This window comes from Phascolarctos cinereus, unplaced genomic scaffold (genome assembly GCF_003287225.1).
Source record: "Phascolarctos cinereus isolate Bilbo 61053 unplaced genomic scaffold, phaCin_HiC Scaffold_5;HRSCAF=322, whole genome shotgun sequence".
NCBI classification, from domain to species: domain Eukaryota; kingdom Metazoa; phylum Chordata; class Mammalia; order Diprotodontia; family Phascolarctidae; genus Phascolarctos; species Phascolarctos cinereus.
In genome coordinates, this window is record NW_027555958.1 from 330,182,810 (window position 1) to 330,205,519 (window position 22,710).

General features: G+C 39.1%; 2 protein-coding genes across 5 annotated transcripts in view; one reads left to right on the plus strand and one right to left on the minus strand.

Moving 5' to 3' along the window:
- Window positions 1-4,104: 4,104 nt before the first annotated feature.
- Window positions 4,105-22,083, minus strand: ARV1 (ARV1 fatty acid homeostasis modulator). The gene is made up of 5 exons (XM_021000450.2): window positions 21,832-22,083; window positions 10,172-10,291; window positions 9,090-9,243; window positions 5,189-5,413; window positions 4,105-4,369 (listed from the first exon to the last, which is right to left on the minus strand). Exons 1-5 carry the CDS (start codon window positions 22,000-22,002, stop codon window positions 4,236-4,238), a joined length of 804 nt encoding a protein of 267 aa, XP_020856109.2. The 5' UTR covers window positions 22,003-22,083; the 3' UTR covers window positions 4,105-4,235.
- A 179-nt stretch (window positions 22,084-22,262) lies between these two features.
- Window positions 22,263-22,710, plus strand: part of TTC13 (tetratricopeptide repeat domain 13) — a 111,779-nt gene continuing 111,331 nt past the window's right edge. For 2 of the 4 annotated variants that reach the window (XM_021000402.2, XM_021000403.2), the window contains exon 1: window positions 22,265-22,592. In XM_021000402.2, the coding sequence (XP_020856061.1) occupies window positions 22,325-22,592 (268 nt within the window). In that variant the 5' untranslated portion in view covers window positions 22,265-22,324. Of the gene's footprint in view, window positions 22,593-22,710 lie in introns of all 4 variants that reach the window. The other 2 variants (XM_021000404.2, XM_078156221.1) reach the window with 2 other exon arrangements.

A 22,710-nucleotide genomic window follows, 5' to 3' on the forward strand; every position in this document is an offset into this window, starting at 1 on the left:
GGTGGGGCTATAGATATAAAATATTGCATATACTGTTAGACACTTTGGATGCAGTTTTGCTGAACTGCTTCTTTGCACTTTATTTTAAAATTTTTGTTACAGGGGATGTCTCAAGGGGTAAGGGAAAGATTAAAAAAAAGATAACAGTAAAAATAAGATTTTGAAAGCACTGAACAGTTGGTGAATGAATAAATTATTTATGCACATAACAAAATATTATTGTGCCATATAATGATGAATATCAAGAATTCAGACACATGGGAAAACTTGTCTCTGAGACAAATGTGGCCTAGTGGGTGGTAGTTAGTGGGACTCAGAGTCACAAAGAGTTGAGTTCAAATCCTGCACCTAACACCTAGTAACCATGACTTATCAACTAAGTAATAAATGGGTTGTATTGGTGTAGGGAGTTTCCATAACAAAATCACTGATCTTGATGTATGAAAAGAGAAAATGCTATGAAGTGATATAGAATGAAGAAAGCAGAGCTTAAAGAACAATAAACAAAATGACTACAATGAGGTCAATAAGGAGAGATCACACAACTGGTCAAATAAAACAAACATTAGTACTCTCTGTTAATGATTGATAACTTTGGGGGAATGTATTTAGTAAGTTTGGTCATTTAGGGTGTTGGGAAGTGTCTGTGGTGTCAAAATGTAACAATGAACTTTTAAAAACACAAAATACTAATTTCCTAAATATAATCCAGCCTATTCTTTTCATCCTTACTCAATTCTGGATCCCTCTCAGTCTGTGTTTTCAGTGCTTGTCCTGGACACATATACTAACTCAATGGATTGCCTCTCCAACTACATGTCACAATCTGGACAATAAGCATTTTTATTTCATTTGTTTTTCCTGTCTATAATGTTAGGCTAATCTCTCCTGACTAGTTGTCTTCTCATTGAGAAGCCTCTATATGCAATCAACACAATGCCATTTTCAAATACGAGATCCTGGAGAAATTCCAGAGTGGATCCCACTTCTCTTTGTACAGAATATCCTCTGCGAACACCTTTGTCGAATATATATTGCTTTATTTTCATTGTTTTGTTGTTTTGACAAAAGAACGAAAAGATGCATGAACAAATGAGAAAACACTTATTAAGCACTTAGTATGTGCCCAACACTGAACTAAGTGCTAGGGAGACATATATAAAAGCAAAGACAACTCCTGCCCTTAAGCAGCTTTCACTGCAGTAGGAGGAAACGCATGGGTGGGATGGTGACCAGGGAGGGGTAATTTGGTTTGGAAAATTACGAGGATCATGAGTGGAGCTATAGGAAAGTAGATGAACACAGCATATCTAGGGACAATGACAGAGTTGACTTGATCATGTTTATTTGGGGGGAGTGAGAAGGGCACAGTAGGAAGTGGTGGCCAGGTGCTTGTAGAGATGTATTTCTAACTCAGCTGTCTTTTTGGGATTTCCCTCATTGCCTAGGCCTTCTTACCCCATGATGTCCTTCTGCCGTGTTGGCCCCCTTCCACTGGTGAGTTGGTTCTGGGGCTGCCATTTTGGGGATAAGTCTGGGTCAAATTTCATTCACCTATGGATTTGGATGGGTATCCCCTAGTGTTTCAGCTCCTTTTTATATGTAGTCTTCCACCATTTGAATGTTAACTCCTTTTTCTCTTTGCTTATATATGTATATCCCCAGCACTTAGCCTAGTGCTTGGCACATTATAAGCACTTAATAATCCTTATTCCCTGCCTGAGCAGTGAAGCATGAACCTTCCCAATTCCTACTCTGGGTTGCCCTCCTCTCTCCCCCAGGAGAGCCTTTAAGATTGTGTTTTACTCTAAGCCAATTATGTGTGAGGTCCTATGAGAGATACAAAGTACAAGACAAAATGCTGATGAAAATAAAACATATATGAATGAAAAAACAAACAAAAAAGTTAAATAAATACAAAAATAGTATCATGTTTGTCATGAGACAACTTAATCTTATTACATGAGTTTCACACACAACGAATGCTAAGTTTAGTGGAAGAAGAGATCACTTAGTTGGAGAGAAAGCTTCAAGTAGAAAGAATTTGAACTTGGTCTTAAAGGATGGTAAGATTTAACTAGGTAGACAAGAAGGAAAAAGACGCCAATAGGAAGAATGGAAAATGGCCGAGTACAGTAAGTATCCAGGGGTCAATGAGATCAGTCTGTGTCTGGAAATGGGAGGTGCGAGTTGAGAAATAGGGAGAGAAAATTAGAACAGTAAACTTGGACACAATGGGGATAATGACCCTAACACTGAGAGAAAGTCAGAAGTTCAGGAAAAGTTTAGGGATTTCTTCCACGAGTAATGGGGAATCAATGAAGGATCTGGAGCAGGAGAGAGTGATGAGATCAAGGCAGTGCTTCAGGAAGAATTAATTTGCCAGCAATATGCAAGCTGGATTGGAGGGAACAGACCCTGAGGCAAGGATCTCATTAGTTGGGAGACTATTAAAATAGTCTGGCATGATAATTAAGGCCCTGAATTAAGACAGCTGATAGTTAGAACTGAAAGAAATGAGCCATTTTAAGACAAACTGCAAAGGGAAGGTGTGATAGAGAATGGTAACTGATGGCATGAGAGGAGCAAAGGTGAAATCCAAGAAAACTGAGGTTCTGTGCCTCACTGTTGCTGCCACTGATAACAAGAGGGAAGCAGGAGGGGGAATTCCTTTAGAAGGTGTTTTGGGGAGGAATGGGGAAAATGATGAATTTGGCAGACACCTTGGGCTTATAGTGAGGGGTGCTACCCAAGTAAAAAATCTGTCAGCCAGAGATACAAAAATGGAGCCTGAAGGAGAAACTGAGGCTAGATTTGCAAATCATTCACACAGAAGTAACTGAAACCATGAAAGTAAAGGACATTTACAAGAGAGACAGACTAGAAAGAAAGATAAAAACCTGGGAGAATATCTACATTTAGGGAATATCAGAAAGAAGTAAGCAGTGGTCAGAGAGGAAGATAACAATTAGAAGGGAACTCAAAGTTAGGCAAATGTCAAAAGCTGCAGAGAAAAACAAACAAAAAAAGAATTAAGATGGAGAAAAGAACACTGAATTTGGTAACCAATTTGGTTGTTAATGACTTTCAAGAGAATATTTTTAATAAAGTGGTAGAGTGGAAGCCAGATTGAAGTGGAGTGAAATCAGGCAAGTGGTGACAAGGAAAATGCAGCAAATAGTAGTATACACGTATATACTGCTAGAAGTCTGTTAGTGGAAAGAAGGAAAGATACAATAGTGGACAGAAGGTGGGCGGCAGAGACAAGTTTCTCTCAAGGTAGGAGAGAACTGTTCGTGGAATTCCAATTCAGTAGCAATGCAGAGAATGAAAATGCTATAAAGAACAAAGGATAATTTAATAAAGTCTTTCAGGAGGTGGAGGGGACAGGTTGAGAAATGGAAGGAAAGACGGAGGCCCTGGAAAGGTAGAGGTGTGAGAACACCTTTGAGAATGGAAGAAAAAAGAGTGTAGGGAAAAAGAGCCAGATTTCAGCTCTCTCTAAACTTCCTAAACGGAACAGTATAAAATGGAATAGAATATGTTGGTAGGTAGTGTGTTCACTGGAGAACTTGAAGTAGAGACTAGATGACCTCTCTTCAGGAATATTGTAAAGGGAGAATTCCTGCTTAGGTATAAGCTGCACTAACTGACCTATGAAGTTTCCACTAAATGAAATTCTATGAGCCTGTGGAGCTATGACTCTAGCAATTCATGATTTGTATCTTCCCAATAAAAAAGTGGAAGACTAGTTCATCTGATTTAAGTAGGGAGTGGAGACAGAACTGGCAGTTTGAGCAGAAAAGATGTTTTGGAACAACCATCAATAAAAAAATAAAGGCTAGTTAAACAGTAGTGAGGGCTCTGTTAAACCTACATAGCATGAATGTATCCTGGGTTTAGAACATTTCTGTAACTTTTTCCAGAAATGCTGTATGGCTCAGGAAGAAGAGCAAAACAAGGAGAGGGGAATGATCCAGGCAGGAGATCAGTATAGAGAATACAGCAGAACTAGGTACAAAGTCTTAGACACAAACAAACAACCATTTAATTAAATATTGAAATATAACCAGTATTTCAGAAAAAGTGGCACCGTGTACCCAATTACTTTGCTAGTGCATGTTCCTTTATTTGGTTAATTTTTCACAAAAAAAAAGAATTCATGTCCACATCTAAGACAGTTTCCTGAAAGTCATAATCATAAAGGTTTTTCTTCTTTCTCTTCAAGAGAAATTTTAAGTTTTATAGATGGAACAATCACTTTCTACATCCCATCCCATCCTTTGGAAGAAGCAGACCACACTACTTTCTAATACTAACCCACTCAGGATGGCCAACAATGAAAGCTTGCGACTGATGTTTAAGGTCACTGCAAAAGAAATGAAAAATCACTCAGTGTTTACAAAGTTCACAAACTGGTGATATTTAGATTATTTACATGGTAACAATATTCTGTAGGCTTAAAGTTTTTTTTTAATGTATTTGTTCTATGGAATCTGCATTGGACTACATTTACCATTGCTGCTATCTTCTCCCATACCTCTGCATCCCTTTCTACTGTTACCAGTATCACAAGATTAAGTACAAAAATTGTCACTATAAGTGATAATACTGTCTCCTTACCTCCCATGACAAGAACCAAACTATAGGAAACCCCAAAGGGTGTTAATATTAGAAATAACATAAAGGTGAAAGGTAACACAAATAGTACTAAAGACAGCAGAAAGACCGAGAAGGATTATCATATGGATAAACAGGTACCAGGTTCAAATCAGCACTTCCTAAAAGAGTAACTTTTGATTTCTCTTACTTGATTTAGGTTTGTATAAGAAAAAGTTCAAGAAATGCAAGGGAATTTGTCCTAATTCCTCCACTTACTAGCTGTGTGGCCAAGAGCAAGTCATTTAATGTCTCTGAATCTTTGTTTCTTCATTAATAAAATGGGGATAATACCACTTACTTTGCCTAGCTAATAATGTCATCGTACTATTCATGCAGACAGGTAAAAAGGCTTTGAAAACTGTACTGCACTGCACAGATGTATGGTGGGGGTATTATTCTATGAAGGACCCCAGCATTCATTATGATCTTAAAATGATATGCTCTGCCCCACATACATGGGATTAAATTATTTCTATGCCAAATATATAAAGGAAATTGACAAACGGGAATTAAAATATAAATATACCTCTTATTGCCTGAGAATTTGATGTAAGCACAAATACTTTTATGAGTTTGAGACACAGAGGAGTGTAGTCATGTTCCCAAATTACAGCTGGAATCAGCAGGAGTTTCCCATAGCTGGACAATAGTAGTGCTTTCAGAAGCAAAATGAAGTTGCACTTTCTTCTCATTGTTGTGGGTTGGATTAGCCACAAACCAGCAAAAATTCCCATAAAGAAAGCCATTTGTTCTATAGAGGAAATGAAAATGGAAAGTATGAATCATCACATCAAAACCAAACCCCACCTAAAAACAAGTAAACCCGAATTTCAAAAACTGATCAGTAGATTCCACGAGAAATTTCTCTCTTTTTTTGGACCTCTGGCTTTTGTTAGTCAAGCTGTGATACTACAACTTCTGAAACACAATTAAATTCAACTTGATTCATGTGTTTCCCTACTTATAGCAGTGAGACAATTCATCTACAATTCAAAAACAACAACTGTCAACAAGACAGATAGATTCAATGAGTATTTGAAATTTTTTCTTTCTTAGATTTTCAGTTCCTATTTCTTCAGTATCTAGATGTAATCTACAGAATCTCCGAAAAGTCTGCCAATTACTGATGTGTATCTTAAAAAGGAAGAAAGGATAGAATAGAGGACAAGAGGTCTAAATTCAGAACTAGGGGACTTATTCCAAAGATAGCAAATGGAAGGAATTTGACTGTATATGCCTTCTGATGATTTTTTTTCTTCATTTTATCTTTTTATTATGAAATCCCTGGCCTAAACAATTCCAATGAAAGACACTAGATGACTATCTGCAGTGAAGGCTATCTGAAGGTATTCTTGGATAGGACGACTCCTGGGTCCCTTTTAATAAAGACTTAAGGTTTCGAAACTGGTTCTAACCTACATTTTCAGACACGGCTAACATGGAAAGCTATTCTGCTGGATTCTGCAGCTATGAATAAGTAAGCTTCATTCATTCATCCACTCATTCACTTCTCAATGGGAATGGAGGGGCAGGGGAAGGATTAATTTTAATATGCTTGTTAGTTGAAAAAAAATTAAAAAAAAAAAAAGAAGTCAGCTTTAGATCCATTCTCAATTAGGCAAAATTTGAGCCTCCACTGTCCTTATTTATAAAGTATGTAAAATAAGGTTGCCTCACTTTTCTCACCTATAAAAAGAAAAGATTGGATAGAAGGATCCTTTTCCTTCCAACTCTAATGTACTACGAATCTATGATCCTTCACAAGAAAGATGAGACATAATATTAATACCCTACCAGGAATTCCTTGAAAATGAGGCACAAATACATATCCAATGTGGTATTAGTAGGACTGAAAAGCTCTGCTTTTCCCTCTTCTAAGAAAAATCAAGGCCTCCAACAGAAAATTTGTGACTTGATGCTTCAGCCATACTGAGCATTTTAAGTTTTCCAGTGACAAGTACAAAGGGCTTTAAAGAAAATACAGTATCTGAAATTTATAATAGGCTCTCTCATTATTTTAAAAAGTAGAGGGATATTCTTCGACAGTTTTCCTTTGGAATAAAAATATAAATGAGTGTCTATGTCATTATTAATCAATACTTACAAAGCATCCATTGTGAGTTTGGTATTATAGTTTTTCTTGAATTGGATGGGACACTTTATTCCTAAATTCAATCAATGGACCTGGTTGCTACTACATGCACAGCACTATGCTAAGTGTTGTGGAGGATACAAAAGCAGGATAAGGCATTCTCCTGGCCTCTACACACATTAAACAATTCAACAACTAGAAAATAGTATATACTTAACTCTCAACATGAATAATACAGAATAAATGATCCTACAGGAGTTTAAAGGTTTCCCATTCTAGAATTAGTTTACTCTGCTTAACTTTTGATACTTGAGGAAAAAAAATGCTGAGAGCTAGGATGTTTGTCGCTAGAAAGACTATCATCAGTTATTTTAAAATAATGGTAGTTATACCCAAAAATGCATAAGGCAATTACTGGAACTGACATCACTGATAAGCTGTTTTAAGTCTCATCTGCAAAATAAGACTAATAATAGCATCTGCCGAACAGGGTTGTAAGAATAAAATGAGAAAATATATGTAAAATGCTGTGCAAACCTTGAAGCCCTATATAAATGTTAGCTGCTAGCATTAACATCATTATCTAGCCTCAGTAAACAAGGGACTGGGATATCCTTGGTTTGTTAACATTTGTTTAGGTCTCAATATTGAAATAAACAAGCAGATTTCCCTTCAAATCCCCAAAGCATTTATGAGAAACTCAAAAAGATATATGTTATCTCTATTTATAACTACATTTATTATTTAGTCATATCCAATTCTTCATGATCCCATTTGGAGCTTTCTTAGCAAAGATACTGGAGTAGTTTGCCATTTCCTTTTCCAGCTCATTTCACAGATGAGGAACTGAGGCAAACAGTGTTAGGTGACTTGCCCAGGGTCACCCAGCTGGTAAGTGTCTGAGGCCAAACTGAACTCAAGAAGATGAGTCTTTCTAACTCCAGGCCCGATGCTCCATCTATTGTGCCACTTAGCTGCCCTATCTACATTTACACACACATTTTACTCAAGTGGTAAAACAGAAGGTAGAGTCTCTCATCTCTGGGGTGATGGATTAGTCAGTTCTCAGCTGGGATTTCTGTATCTCTGTCCTCTGTAATTTAGACTGCCTGGCTCTTTAGGTGTATTTAGCTATGAAATGGTCAAGATTCATGGCCAAAGGTCAGAAAGGTTACTAACCACTGGCCAAACAGTTTTACTAGGCCACTGCAGAGGTGAGTTTTTATATATCTTCTACAGATGGCAATTATTCTTTTAAATATTATACTCTATCCATCTATTAAAATAATTCATGCCCAACTGGTAGAATATCCCTACTTTGGTGTGGTGATACTGTTCCGAACTTGGAATAAGGAACACTTGGGTTCAGATCCTGTCCCTGACATTAAGTTTGTGACTCTGAGAAGGTTATTTAACCTCTACAAGTCTGTTTTCTCATCTGCAAAACAGAGGTAATATAACCCATAAAACCTCTCTTATAGGGCTCAAATGAGATGATGTGAAATGCTTTGCACATCTTAAAGTAAGTGCTACATAAATATCATTTATTAAGACAACAGCATTCAAAGAGAATGCCTGGGAAGAATCCTCCCACTGGCCAAATTGAATAGTTGAATGTTACAAGCCTAGCAGATGTAGGACAAATGTGATAAGCATATATTTAAACATACTGCAAACCTGTTTAGCTTATTTATCCAGTTCCTTCAAGTTGGATAATTGGTCACTGAATTAATAAGATATACTGAATTAATGAGATGATATTACAATGGCATTTATATGGTACTCCAAAACATTTCCTAAAAGCCATCCGATTTGATGAAGAATGATTTTTTCCCATTTCATATGAAAAAGCAAAAAGAATAAAAAAGCTGAAGTGATTTAATCAAAATCATAGAGCAGATGAGTGGCAGACTTCAGAATTTCATCTTAGCCTCTCCATTCCAGTTCATCTGACCACTTCATTCTGAACTCAGCAGCCCATCTCCCATCTCTGTGCCTTTATACTGGCCATTTGTCAGGCCTGACATCTCTTTCTCACCTTTTCCCTTCAGCATCCTTAACTTTGTTCAAGGGTCAGCAAAGGTGCCCTATCTCAAGAAAAGTCCCCTTGTTGCTAGCATTCTCTCCCTTCTTAAATTCCTTTATTTTGTGTTCAGATTGTATCTTCCACTAGAACGTAAACTCCTTGAGGGCAGAGATAGTTTTCTTTTTGACTTCTTACTGTCTAGCATAGTGAACCGAGTAGACATTTTTGGTTGAATTTAACTGATCAAGCCACTCTGAGGTTTTAATGAAGATTCATACTTTAGTAGGAATATGAAGAATGACTTCTTACCTAAAGAAGCTATTGTAAACATTCTATAGAAATCCCATTCTTTGGCATATCTTATTAAGTCATCAGGGTCAGTGTGCTGGCTTGAATCTTGCAGCTGCAACCACCTCAGATATGCTTCACAAAGCAAACAAAATATGCAGAGCTTCCCATGGATCTGATAACCAAAAACACCTGGCACTTAAGTCAGGTAAAGAAACAGCCCAAATGTACTTAATATTAATAAGGCAAAAAATACTGCATAGTATTTATTTTTGCTAAGGAAGTTCCCACTTAATAGCTCTTTAAACTTAGGATTGTCAAATTAACAATCCATTTGCATTTATTCTTTAAACCATTTCACTAATCAATTATATTATTTGCAAGTTCTTCTTTAGTTCCTTTTGAAAGAAGAAAGCACAAAATAGTGACTTGCAGTGGTGGAGGAGAAGCAAGAAAACAAAGGCAATATAAAGCCATTTTTACCAACTGTGAAATTCCTAATAAAACTGATTCTAGTCCTAATCTAGATTGTGTGTTATAAAGTGACAAAGACAAACTACAAATCAATTGGAAAATTCCAAAGATTAGAGCAGCTACAAAAACAGAAAATACTAGGAAATTTGAGCTGAACTTTTTGACATGTACATTACGTGTGCCTTGTCTACACATTAAAATCTTTCTGACCTTAAAGATTTCTACAGGCAGAAGGGTTCAGGCCTAAGCTTGCTGAGAAGATGCGGTCAGACGCCCACAAATCATGGACTATATCTCTATTGTCATTTTAAACCACTAAGATATCCTAATTTTGAGCAAACAACTCTGTTACTGCCCTACTATTTATGCAGTATTTGCTGATCTAAATTGTTAAACAGATTTCAATTCAATAAATTAAATGAACCTCTGAAAGCCTACTTCCCTTTATGAAGACTTCCAAGATTAAATGGCAGAAGGGTGCTTTTCTATACCCACATTCACTCAAAAGCAACTAGGTACAGAATAGTGAAACCTGTAAACAGTGTAAATACTGCTGTTAATTTATCAGCCTCCTAGACATTTAACATAGTTTTCAAATGATGTAAAAATGAGAAAAATATACAACTTACATTTATCTTAGTATTAAAAAGGATATGCCTGTAGGCCTGTGCTTTGCATAAAATGGCATTGATCAGGATGATTACAGGATCATACTCGATGTACTTGTCCACAGGCTTCTGGCAAGACTTCTGAAATATTTCAAGATAAGATTATGTCAGAACGAGTAATGTAATGCAGAACATTATTTTGCCATTTAGGTAGTAGGGCCCTTTAAGCCATGGAAAGCAAAAGTTGGCGCTTAATCTTGTCCCAGACCTCTTTCCTCCTAAATCTAAACAACAGTGAAATGTACCCTTGCATAGCTCAGCATAGCCCGTACCTCCAACGCAAATGGATAAGAAAGCTTGCAATATAATTGCTTTAGATAATTATGTTTATACCAGAGACCAGGACACCTGGTCTGCTTTGTGTGATCTCTGACCCATAATAATGGGGTGCTCGGGTGCTTGTGCTTGTACTTGTGCCCCAATTTCTCCCTAGTCTCAGAAACACTGTCTCTAACAACCATTCCCCAGCCCAAGGACACTGTGCCTAGCAGTTATTCATGCATGGGCCTCAGCATGACCCTTATCTCTCTCCCTGGTACAGCTACACAGAGCTGGGCTGCTCAGGCCCCAGCCCTCAGATCATGTCTCTGGAAGCCTCCCAATTCCTCAGTAAGTTCCTGTGTTGTGAGAAAGCTTTCCTTTGTTGCAGAGCATTCTCATGTCAAGACAGAGGGAGAGGGGTGTCCTTGACCAGCCCAAGAACTCTTCCTCTTGCCAGACTTCAAAGATCCATCCCCCTCCCTGTCCTGTATACTCCCTGTAGTTTCCTATCCATAGCCCCCAAAGACACCTGCATCTTTGGATTACCTCATCAGTGTTCCTCTCATTTCTTTCCCATGCTCTTTTCTATATAAACCCTAGCTCGACCCCTGATGGGGGCTGCTTGATTTGGATGTGCATACCCCTTGCAGCCGCACGCTAATAAAGTCCACATCTTAAATCACGTCTGGGTCTCACTCGCTGATTTCTCAGTACAACAGTAAATGCACATTATGAAATCTTACAGATGTAAAAATATCTGGTGCTGGAAAATAAGGTTACACTGATATTTTCACTAATTTTGATTAAATACATATATAGTCCCAAAGTTTGTTCTAAATTACATAGCCTTCAAGGTCAGAACTATCAATATTTTAACCTCAAGTGCAAAGAGCTATATGTAAAATTGTATTTAAAGGCTGACATTGGACATAGTTTCATGAGTTGTCAAAATAAAGAATTAACTACCAAGTATCTGGTGTCCCAAGGATGACTTTCTTTATCTTTGGATAGGCTGGTCCTCAGAAATCACACATTATTGGGACTGTATCTCAATTCTTCTCATCTTGGTAGAACCTGAAAGAATTTGAGCTCTGCTGACATAAAGCCTGTGAGAACCACTATAGCTCTCAAGGTTTATTCAACCTTCTACTTTGTCAGTGATGGTGAGAGAGTGGCAGAAAAGCAGAAGAAGGTGGCCAGAATCAATTTTTAGTGTCTAAAAACATTAGTTTATTGTTGACCTCCTAATGCTGAGGTCCTTGTTCAATTTATAACTAGCATTTACATAGTGCTTTAAAGTTTGCAAAGCACTATATGTCTTAATTCATTTATTAATAATTATAGCAGCTAGCATTGATATGACTACTGTGTGCCAGGCACTGTGTGCTAAGTGCACTGCAACTATGATCACATTTGATTCTCACAACAATGGGAGGGAAGAGTTACTATTATCCCAATTTTTTTTTTAAAGATGAGGAAACTGAGACCAAGGGAGGTTAGCTGACTTTCCCAGGATCACACAGCTAAGTGTTTAAAGTAGGATTGGAATTCAGATCTTTCTGACTCCAAGCCTAGCACTGTCCATTACACTGCCTCACTGTAGTTACCATGTCTATAGATTACTGGAGGAACTAAATAATATCAGTTTTAAAATTCTTGCTATAAAATGAAACCAGAAGACAAAAGGAAGTTAGTTGTAGTTAAGTGGGGTGATGGCTCACAAGTTCTCTTCATAAACTAGGCAAATTATTAATAGAATTTGTGGAATTGATTTTATCATGATTCAAAAAGCATCCTTTCCAAGGATCCACAGGATACCTGGTCATTGTATATTACAGTGTTCATATTAGCTTTTGGAAAAAAGACCACCATTGGAGCCAAATGTTGTAGAGGATGAGGAAGTGTAGAAATCCTACCAAAAAATTTTGATAAGGCTCTCTGTATTATTCAGTATATACTGTAATACTCAGTGGCTTCAATGTTAAGATGGGGTTGGGGGAAAATGGCAAAAAAATGTTTTGGAAAACATGGTTCAGGGAGTAAGATATGAAGAGAGGCTAAGTTTTGCAGAATGTACATACGCTTCACTAATATATCATTATTTTCTTCAAGGAAACAGTAGACATTAAATGTGAACACCAATAAATATCACAAAACCTAAAATGTATTGTTTTTCAACAGGTAAGAGCAGAGTGGTTAATAATGTGGGAATCAACTACCTATGTATGATTAAGCTCACTGATTCAGTGGAAGAAAGAACAACATTAGTATCCAATTAGAAGAAAGGTATCGTTTTCAACTGAGGCAAGCCCAACCAGTCCAAATGAAACAAGTAACTGAGGCTGTTAAATGGGAAATGGATAAAAGAACAGACTGGGACACAGACTATCACTATCTCCTGAGGAAGTAAATCAATTTCCCCAAAACCAAAACAATCTAGAAACTCTTAGCCATTTAAATTTATGCTTCATTAAGAAGGGCACAGAATATTAAGTAGGTTGCAGTTCTATTATCTTCTTCACTAGTCAGAAAACATTTGTAATATTGTGTTTAGTTCTGGGTGTCACCTTTTAGGAAGGACACTGATAGGCTAAGTATCCAGAGAAGAATAACCATGATGGTGAAGGGTCTCAAGTTCATGCCATACAAGGACTGGTTGAAGGAACTGGGGAAATAAAACTTGGACAAGACATGAAGATAGGAGGACAGGATGGCCACCTTCAAGTAACTAAAGGGCTGTTCTTTCAAAGAAGGATTATACTTCTTTATTCTTTCAAGGCAGAACTCTAGGATTGATGGGTAAAAGCTGAAAAGAGTCAAATGTAGATACGATGCAAGAAATACTTTCCTAACAATTACAGCTATTCAGAAGTAGAACGGATCACTCAAGAAGTGGAAGTCTTCAAGTAAAAGCCAAATGACCACTTTTCAGAGGTGCTGGAGGGAGGATTCTTGTTCAGGTATGCTCAGCACAGATGGCCCTTGAGGGCACTCCAATGCTCAGATCAAATGATTCTGCCACTCTTACCAAGGAGAAAGATAACACAGAGCATTTGTAGAATCTTACAGAGGAATAGAACAGGAGACTGAGGAGTAGCACTTCATAACACAAGAAACAATGTAGGGAAAATAAGTCCATACACTCATCATTCTTGGGTTGTTTTAAAAACAGAACTGGAAGGATGACAATAAAGAGACAAAAAAGGGAAAAGATCTATTTAGGTTTCTATGACAAAAACTCTTTTCCCCACCAGCATGAGAAGGTAGGATGGTACTGAAGAAAACAAATATGGGAAAGAATGTAGGATCAGATCAAGTATACACAGAGTTGGTGTGATCTGGAGGTAACACAATTTTAAGGGTGTTAAAGTCTGGATTCTCAAGATAAATGAAAGAAAGGAAGATACCAAAAGTTTTGGAAAAAAAAAAATGGACCTTATTACCACTAAATAAAAAGGTGACTAAGAAAATATTAATAACCACTAGCCCATATACCTACTTCACCATCTTTACAAAATCCTCCTAAGAATAATTTATATAAACATGAAGGCGCATCCTTAAGGAAGATAGTGTGTAATAAATGCTTATTTATTATTTCTTCTATGTGTCAGGCACTGGGTACTGGGGATAGAAAGACAAAAATCAAGTGGTCCCTGACCTCAAAAAGGTTACATTCTACTCAAGAGCACATACAAATTTATGTATATGCAAAATAAATATAAAGTAGTTTTTGGGGTGAAGGGAACACTAACAGGTAGAGGGGATCAAGAAAAGTTGTGGAGTAGAAGATGGCACTTGAGCTGAGCTTTGAAGGAAACTAGGGATTCTATGGACAGTAAAGAGGAAATGAATTCCTGGCATGGGGGACAAGTTATGTAAAGGCACAGAGGTGAGTATGAGGAGGTCAGTATAGTTAGACCAGAAAGTGCATGAAGGGGAGTAATGGCTGATAAACCTGGAGAGGCAGGGTGGACCCAGTCTGTAAGGCACGAAATGCCAAACAGAGGGTCTGTATGTGATTCTAGAGGTCACAGAGACCACAGGAGTTTACAGAATAGAGTAGTGATATGTCAGCCTTGTGATTTAGGCCTATCCGTTTAGCAGCTATGCACACAATAAATTGGAGAGAGGAAAGACCTGAGGCACAGGCACACATTAAAAGGCTACTGCAATAATTTTCCAGGTGAGAAATGATGAGGGCCTGAACTAATCTGAGCAGAGAGAAGGGGAGAGATATGAGAGAAGTTGTTGAGGAAAAACTGACAAGATTTAGCAACTGACTGGATATATAGGATGAGGGAGAGTGAGTAGCTGAGGTGACTGGAATGATGATGGTACCCAAAAGAAAGGGAAGTTCTGGAAAAGAGTGGGTTTTAGTGCAAAGACAATGAGTTCTATTTTGCAGTTTGAGGTGCCTGTGAGAATGTCCAGTTTAAAATGTCCAACAGGCAGTTGGTGAGGTTGAATTGTAGCTCAGGAGGGATTACGGCTGATTATAAAAATCTGGGAGTCTTCTACAAAAAGATCATAATTAAACCTATGGAAGCTGATGAGGTCACAAAGACAGAGCACAGAAAGAAAAGAGGAGAGAGAAGGGGGCAGACTTTCACAGATAATATTCTACAGCAGACCTCACTTGTATCATCACACAATTGACTGAAAGTGTAGAGATACAAAATAACATTGCACTTTCTGTTGGTGTTAAAAAAACACTTGATTTGGGAGAGTAAAAGCTGCCTTAAAGACTTCCCTGAGTCTGCTATGCATATTTTTAAATTATACAAGATTTCTTGACAGATCAACAAAAAAGCTTTTTTGGGACAACCCTCTGATTAATAATACCAAATCAGGCATAAAACAGGGACATACATGTTTAAAGTCATTTGCTTCTGTCCTGTGGGAGCTACAGAGCACAGCCAAGATTGAAGAGGACCCCTACATATTCTGAAGTCTTCCATTAGCTGTTTGAGGATAATGCTGTCCTGACTGTATCAAGTCCTAGAATATTTCAGTGCTTCCTAAATGAGATTCATAATTACTCAAAAGAGTTTGGCACCACTATCCATCTACATAGGAATAGGCAAAAGAATGAAGACCTATTATCCACATCTACACCTAGATGAACAAATTCATAGAACTAATACATCAGTACACATGTCCTGGACTGACAATGTAGACAATAAACTGGTCCAGAATTGCACATAAAGAGAACAGGAAATTTTGCAAAGCTTTTAATAACCTCAAATTTCTTCTTGAAATGAATGTTAATCTTTTTAACAATGATATTTTTCTGGTGATATACTATGTGGCTATGAGTTAAAGAATACTTGTCTCTGAAACACTAAAACTGCAGATCACCCAAAGGGCAATGGAGAATGTGAAGATTTCAATATACTATCAGTGAAGAATTTCACAAGACAAGCAGTGTAACATGGTAAAAGGTGGGTCATTTTTGCATGAGAATGAGTGATAACAAAGTAATTAGTTATCTATGCAATGGCAACAGGCATAGAGGAAGGTACTCAGCAAGTTGGGTGGACCCCCTATGGAAGACTAACATGGTGAGAGTTGAACAGGTTGAGGACGACTTGATGGAATGAACTACATTCTTGAAGGGAATACCGATGTCAGTGAAATTACAGATCCATGGAAATATTGGGCAGGAGCTTGGGGCAAAGCCACTGTTAACTAATTATTTTAATACCAAATGAAGTGAAGATATTATGACTTACTGGTTTCATCAACAAAGTGTTTCCTGAAAGCCACTAGGAACCCACCTTAAAGTAGATGTTCCTTGATTTAGGGATTTCAGAATTCCAGTCCTGTGTTAAGAGATTTTCATACCTACAGTTGGATGGGCAAAGAAGTCCCTGGTACAGTTCCAACAGTCATAGGCCTGTCAGGATAGGGGGAGAGGAAGGGAAAGCCTTGTTCTCTTTCTAGCAATATGGAACTTTGGAAAGATGACTATGAGTGCAGGGCCTGGGTGAAGATTCTTGGCTGCTCTAGAGGGATTTGAGGAATTATGTGTAATAAAAGAGAGAACTTGGATTTTTCAGGACAGACTCCAGGCTTCCATGGCTAAATAGTGGCTTTGGGGGACTCCTATAAAAGGGAGACAGAATTTGGAACAGCAGTTTAGAAAGAATCCTAATTTACTGAAGTGACCAATTTCACTGGAAAATTTATATTTTGCTCATTTCAATAGTAATGAAATTACACAGATAATGAACAACTCCATATACAGTTGAAGCAACAATGTGAAAATCTTAAGAGAATGCTACTGAAGTTTCGGAAAGAAGTACTGACAGGTGAAGAAGTGATGAATTTGCAAGTAGACTGGAAGTACAAGTAATTTAATGGATTTTTAATTAAAATCATAGAGCCAGAAGGGTAAAATTAATTGAAGCATTTAATATCTGACCCTCTAAGTCTAAAAACATCAGAACAGACTCTAACAAAAAAGTTGTTTTACTGGAGAAAAAAATGAAAAGCAACAAGAAGTTAAAGTTCCCAACTGAATAAATGAAGGCAGATGTATTTTCACTTTAATTTTACCTCTGCAATAACCTAGCTATAAAGGTAGCATGGTATAATAGACAAAACACTACACTAGGAGTCAGGAGGACAGGTAGTCTAAAAGGCAGAGTGGCATAGCTGATAAAGTCAGAGTCAGGAAAAAGTGTTCAAATCCTGGTTCTTTTGAAGCCACTCTCCTCTTTCCACTAATTCCAGCTTCCTTTGGTCTCATCATTCTAAATCTTTAACTTTAGCTCTATAAGAAGCCAAACTTCACCTTATACATTAAATTGATTAGAATGTCAGGGATTTTCTTCTAAATATACAAGTAGGCTACATACAGCTAGGGGAGGAAATCAGGAAAACATGCAAAAAGATAAGCTGGTTCAGCAGCAGCCAGGCTCCTTAGTCAAGAGAGACAAGATGAGTATACTGAGAGGTGATGTGGATAAGAAGTGGTACAGAGGGAATGAAATAAAGTTGGTAGAAAGACTATGGAAAATAAGTCATGTACCACTTATTTCCTGTAATTACTAGGCTGCTTCTGACCCTATTTTATTTAGATCGGCCTCATTCTAAAACATGAGTTCCACTGATTCTCCCACCCCTGCCCACTCCAACTTAACAAGCACTTTGTGGGAAGTAAGATAACTAAAAGCATTTCAGGCTTCCATGTCAGAATTTAAATAAATCTAATTGGCCATGTACTCTTTACATACTTTACATAGTTTAGTGTAATCAAAATGTGTCTTCTAAGCAATAGTACTTCCCCTGGATAGTGAATATTAGTCAACAGTCAGTCAAGAAGCATTAGTGCTTATGTGCTAAGCACTGTGCTAAATAATGAGGATACAAAGAAAGGCAAAAATATAGTCCCTGCCCTCAAGGAACTCGAATTCAACATGCAAAATTTTCACCTACTTGGTATATACAGTGGAAGTGGAAGAGAATCTCAGGGAAGACACTTGGGAAGTGGGGGAAGGGAGGAAGGAGACCAGTCTTTCTGTAGTGGCTTAGAATTTGAACTGAATCTTCAAGGAAGTCAGGGAAGCTAGGAGGCAGAGACAAAAGGGAGAGAGCATTTTAGGCATGGGGGCCTGCCAGTAAAATGATGTAGAATTTCTGAGAAGCAGCAAAAAGGCCAGTGCTAGGAGACTGAAGAGTATGTGGAGGACAGTAAAGTGTAAGAAGACTGGAAAGGTAGAAATGGGCCAGATTGCTAAGGGCTTTAAAAGCCAAATGGAATTTTATGTTTTTTCTCCTGGAGCTAACAGGGAGCCACTAGAATTTTCTGAGTAAAGAAGTCACTTTGACAGCTGAATGGAGGGGTGAATTAATGTGGTGAAAACACCTGAAGCAGAGACCAACCAGAAAACTATTGTATTAGTCCAGGAGAGCGGGGATAACAGCCTGTGTCAGGGTGGTGACTGTGTGAGTGGAAAGAAGGGGACATAAAAGAGAGATGTTGTGAAGGTAGAAATGACAAGACTTGACAATGGATTAGATATGCAGGATGAGAGCAGGTGGGGAGTTGAAGATGGCACTGAGATTGTGAGCCTGAGTAACTGGGAGGATGGTGGTGTCTTGGATAGTAATGGAGACTTCAAAAGAGTAAAGCACTTTGCAGGAAAGATAGTGAGTTTTATTTCGAACATGTTGAGTGTGAGATGTCAAAAGGCCATAGAGTTTTGAGAAATCCAAGAGGTGAGGGGAGATGAGCTTAGGTGAGATGAAGTCAGGATATATAAATATGGGAATCATCTGCACTAAGATGATTACTGAATCCATGAAGGCTGATGAAATCACGAAGTGAGATAATAATAACTAGTATTATATAATGCTTTAAGTTTTGCAAAATGCTATATATGTTATCTCATTTGATTATTTTTGATAGTATGGAAAGGCAGTTCTCAAATTTTCTGGTCTGAGGAGCCTTTTACACTCTTAAAAATTACTGTGAATTCTTCCCAAAGCTGTTATGTGTGACTGTGTGTGTGTGTGTGTGTATGTGTGTGTGTGTGTGTGTGTATACATATATATATAATATATATATACACACATACATAAAAAATTTTTAAATAGTCGTATGTTTACCATATTATACATGTAAATGTCTTAATATTATTATGAAAATAGTTTTGACCTCAAAGACCCTCTGAAAGGTCTTAGGGACCCCCAGGGGTCCTCAGACCATACTGTGAGAACTTTTGGTATGGAGAAAGGGCCCAAGGAAGACCCTAAGGAAATACACCTGGGTAATGGCTGTGACCTAGATCAAAGTCCAGTGAAAGAATGGTCAGACAGGCAGAAGAAATATGAAGGAAGTGTCACAAAAACCAGGAGACAGCATGTAGGAAATAAGGGTGATTGCTAGTGTCAAAGGATGCAGAGAAATCAAGACTAATGAGGATTAAGAAAAGGCTATTACATTTAGCAATTAAGAGGTTATTGTTGATTTTGAAGAGAGCAGTTTCAGCTGAGTGATGAGGTTGGAAGCCAGACTGCCTAGGGTTTAGAAGTGAGAGGAGTGGGAAGTGGAAGCACTAATCTTTGGTGGCTTTCTTAAGGAGTTTAGTCAATCAAGAAGGACAGGAGAGATATAGGACAATAGATAGTGGAACACCTCCAACATGCCTTAACTTTTGCTACACTGTTTGCCGTTAGCATGCTAAGAGTTCATCATATGCTTTACCTCATGGGGGAATAACCCTATACAAAAATTAGATGCATAATATACTGAATAGAATTACATTACAAACTGGTTAAAAGTGTGCTCTCTGCAGAGCTCAAAAAGTTAGCAGAAAACACTGTTTTTGAAGGATGTAAAAAGATTTTTGATGTCACAAGTATAATGCCAAAGATCTATAAGCATAGACTCTAATATTATTAGTAATTAATTACAGATAACAAATAAAATGTACTAGGGTTTTTTTCCCCCTACAAAGTCTTTTCTGCCTGTGCTCATTTTTCAGATAAACTGTTTAATTAAGCCAGTTGAACTCATTCAGTTAGGAACAGAATTTATCTACATATTTCTTCCCCTACTGAATCAAAAAACAAGCAACAATGCCCATTTAGTGGTAAGCACTATGCTGGGAATTAAGAATATATAAAATGAAATGATCCCTACTCTAAAAGATCAGGATGGCAAAAAATTAGGAGTTAAAAACCTGCTTATACGAATTTTAAGAGGCTACTTTCACCTCAATTTTCTCTCTTAAATAAGAGGCTGTCTGGGGGACTAAATGTAAGTCCAAATGTGGACTCAACTCACACACCTTCCTTAATTTGCCCCACCTAGCTCTAATTATGCACTTACTAAAGCCTAACTTGTATATAACATGGTATACTGGATACAGGGGGCCAGCCTGGGAGTCAGAACCACTGAGGTTCAAATTGCCCCACCGACACATATTGGTTGTATGTGTCACACCCTTGGCAAGTCACTTAACCAGGCAACTGTCCAATGCTGTAAACTGCCTAATAACTGATCTGCCTTGGTAAAGAGTTTCCTCACTGGGAGCTGGTTAAACCAATGAAGTCAGAGGCCCAGACCATAAACAAACAAACAAACAAAAAAACAGACAAAAATTCTATCAAGCTTTTTGAAAGCAAGGACATATCATTGTTTCCCCAGGAACTACAGAGTGTTTTGCATAACATGTGTGTTATATGCCTGCTTAATGGAAGAGGAAGAAATGTCACAAAAGGAACCTCCAAATTTTAAAGAATACTTCATTACCAGATTGCAGTTTATATAAGGTGTCCCAAAAGTCATAGTAGAGTTTTAAGTAAAGCCTAATTGCAAATAACAATTGGAAAGTGCTAGATTTTTTTCTTCTTCTCTCTCTACAAAGTCTTTTCTTTTAAGTAAAGCTTAAAACCGTACTATGGCTGTTGGGACACCCTGTATAACTCCAGCAGCATCTCAATCTTTCTACTGGGAGACCCTGTGGACTTATGGAGACTATGCAGGGCAAAATTTGGGGATAAAAGGATGGAGAGCTGAAAGTTAAATTTCTCTAGTTATGATCTCAAAGAGTAAAGGCTGTTAAGATTAAAAGGAAAACATATAAATGAACACACATATATCACATACATATATACACAAACATATTCATATATACACACATACATATTTTAAGACTTCAACGATCCCCCACTAGATTGTAAACTCCTTGAGAGCAGGGACTGCCTTTTGCCTCTTTTTATATCTTCAGCGATTAGCACAGTGCCTGGCACACAGCAGGCACTTAATGTTTATTGACTGAATGACTGATTAAAGGAGAAAAAAGGGAGGGGCAATTTATTTCCCTGGGGGTATCATAATCACATCAGAACCCCACGAGATAACCCAATGAGTTTGGTACCTACAGGTATTCCCACACCCACTGTACAGATGGGAAAACCAACGTGCAAGAAAGCTGAAGAGGGTTGCCCAGGGTCACAGGACTACCAAGTGTCAAAAGCAGGAATTCTAATCCAGGTCTTAGTGGCATTTTAGACACTTTGCAATGATACCTCTAAAAAAAGAAAGAAAAAAAGAAAAAACAGAATAAAAAACGTAGTTCTTCGGCACAGTTGTGCACGGCTCATTACACCTGGGGCAAGGTCTTCCTACCCACTAAACAACACTACACAAAAGGCGCCCCTCTTGCCATACTTTTTACCTGGGCCACAAAGCTCCCCTTTACTTCAGCTACGCGGTGGTCTTCTCTTCCATCCCCCACCCCAATTCAACGCCTCACCTCCCTAAGAACTCCTCGCGCGCCCCGCCCCGCCCCCCTCTGCTATCCCCCCCCAGTCCCCATCTCCAGCGCCCCGCAGAGCAGGGTACTCACGCAGATAGTTATCTTTAGCACCCCGTGGTTATAGTCCCTGTACAGTTCCGTCGCCTCCTGGTTGCACTCGATGCACCTGTAGCGGCACGAGGCCGAGGGGACGTTGTTCTCAGCCGCTTTTTCCGCGCTTCCTTTCTCGGACCATGGCCCACTCCGCCCGCTGGTCCCCATCTCCACCGTCCGCGACACCCCCTCCTTCACGGCAGCCCAAGTTAGCCCCTGACTTCCTGGTTTGGGGACGAAGGGGGCGGGAGAATTTGTAGAGAGCGAGCGGCTACGTAGCGCAATTCCTTCCGGGAGTCGTAGTTCCGTCTCCCTGCTTTGAGGGTCCGTGCAGGCTGAGCCATGGACTACAACTCCCAGGAATCAGCGCTCGTTCCCTTTTCTCTAGTCCCGCCTCCCCACGCCTCCCACCTGCCCGGGCAGCGGGCTAAAGGCGGGGAAGCTCGAGTGGCTAGGAGAGGAGCCGGTCGCACATGCGCCTTGAAGGAAGATGGCACCTGCCGGCTGCTGTTGCTGCGGCTGGGGCGGCGCTGTGTCTGCAGCCGGCGCTGCCGGGCGCCTTCTGGCGCTGCTGCTCCTGGGGGCCCTGTCCGCCGAGCTGCACCCGGGAGCCCTGGGCACCGAGTACTACTCGCCGCTGTCCCTGCTCAAGCAGGAGCTGCAGCACCGGCAGCAGGCGGCGCCCGGGGCCGGCGGAGGCGGAGGCTGCGACCCGCATTCTGGGGATTGGGGGGACCAGCCTTCAGCGGAGTGCAGCGGTGAGTAGGCAGCAGCAAGCGGAGCTGGGGGCCCAGCCCGAGTCCGAGGCGCGGTGCCCGGCCACAGCTGGGGCAGGGGGAGCTGCCGAGGCTCGGCAGTGGGGAGAGGAGGACAGGG

Coding starts and splice junctions, on each gene's coding strand:
- ARV1 (XM_021000450.2), bottom strand. CDS start 22,002: ATGGGGACCAGCGGGCGGAGTGGGCCATGGTCCGAGAAAGGAAGCGCG. Junction 10,292..21,831: donor TGCTAAAGATAACTATCTGC/GTGAGTACCCTG, acceptor GAAATATTTCAG/AAGTCTTGCCAGAAGCCTGT. Junction 5,414..9,089: donor GTTTACAATAGCTTCTTTAG/GTAAGAAGTCAT, acceptor TTTCCTCTATAG/AACAAATGGCTTTCTTTATG.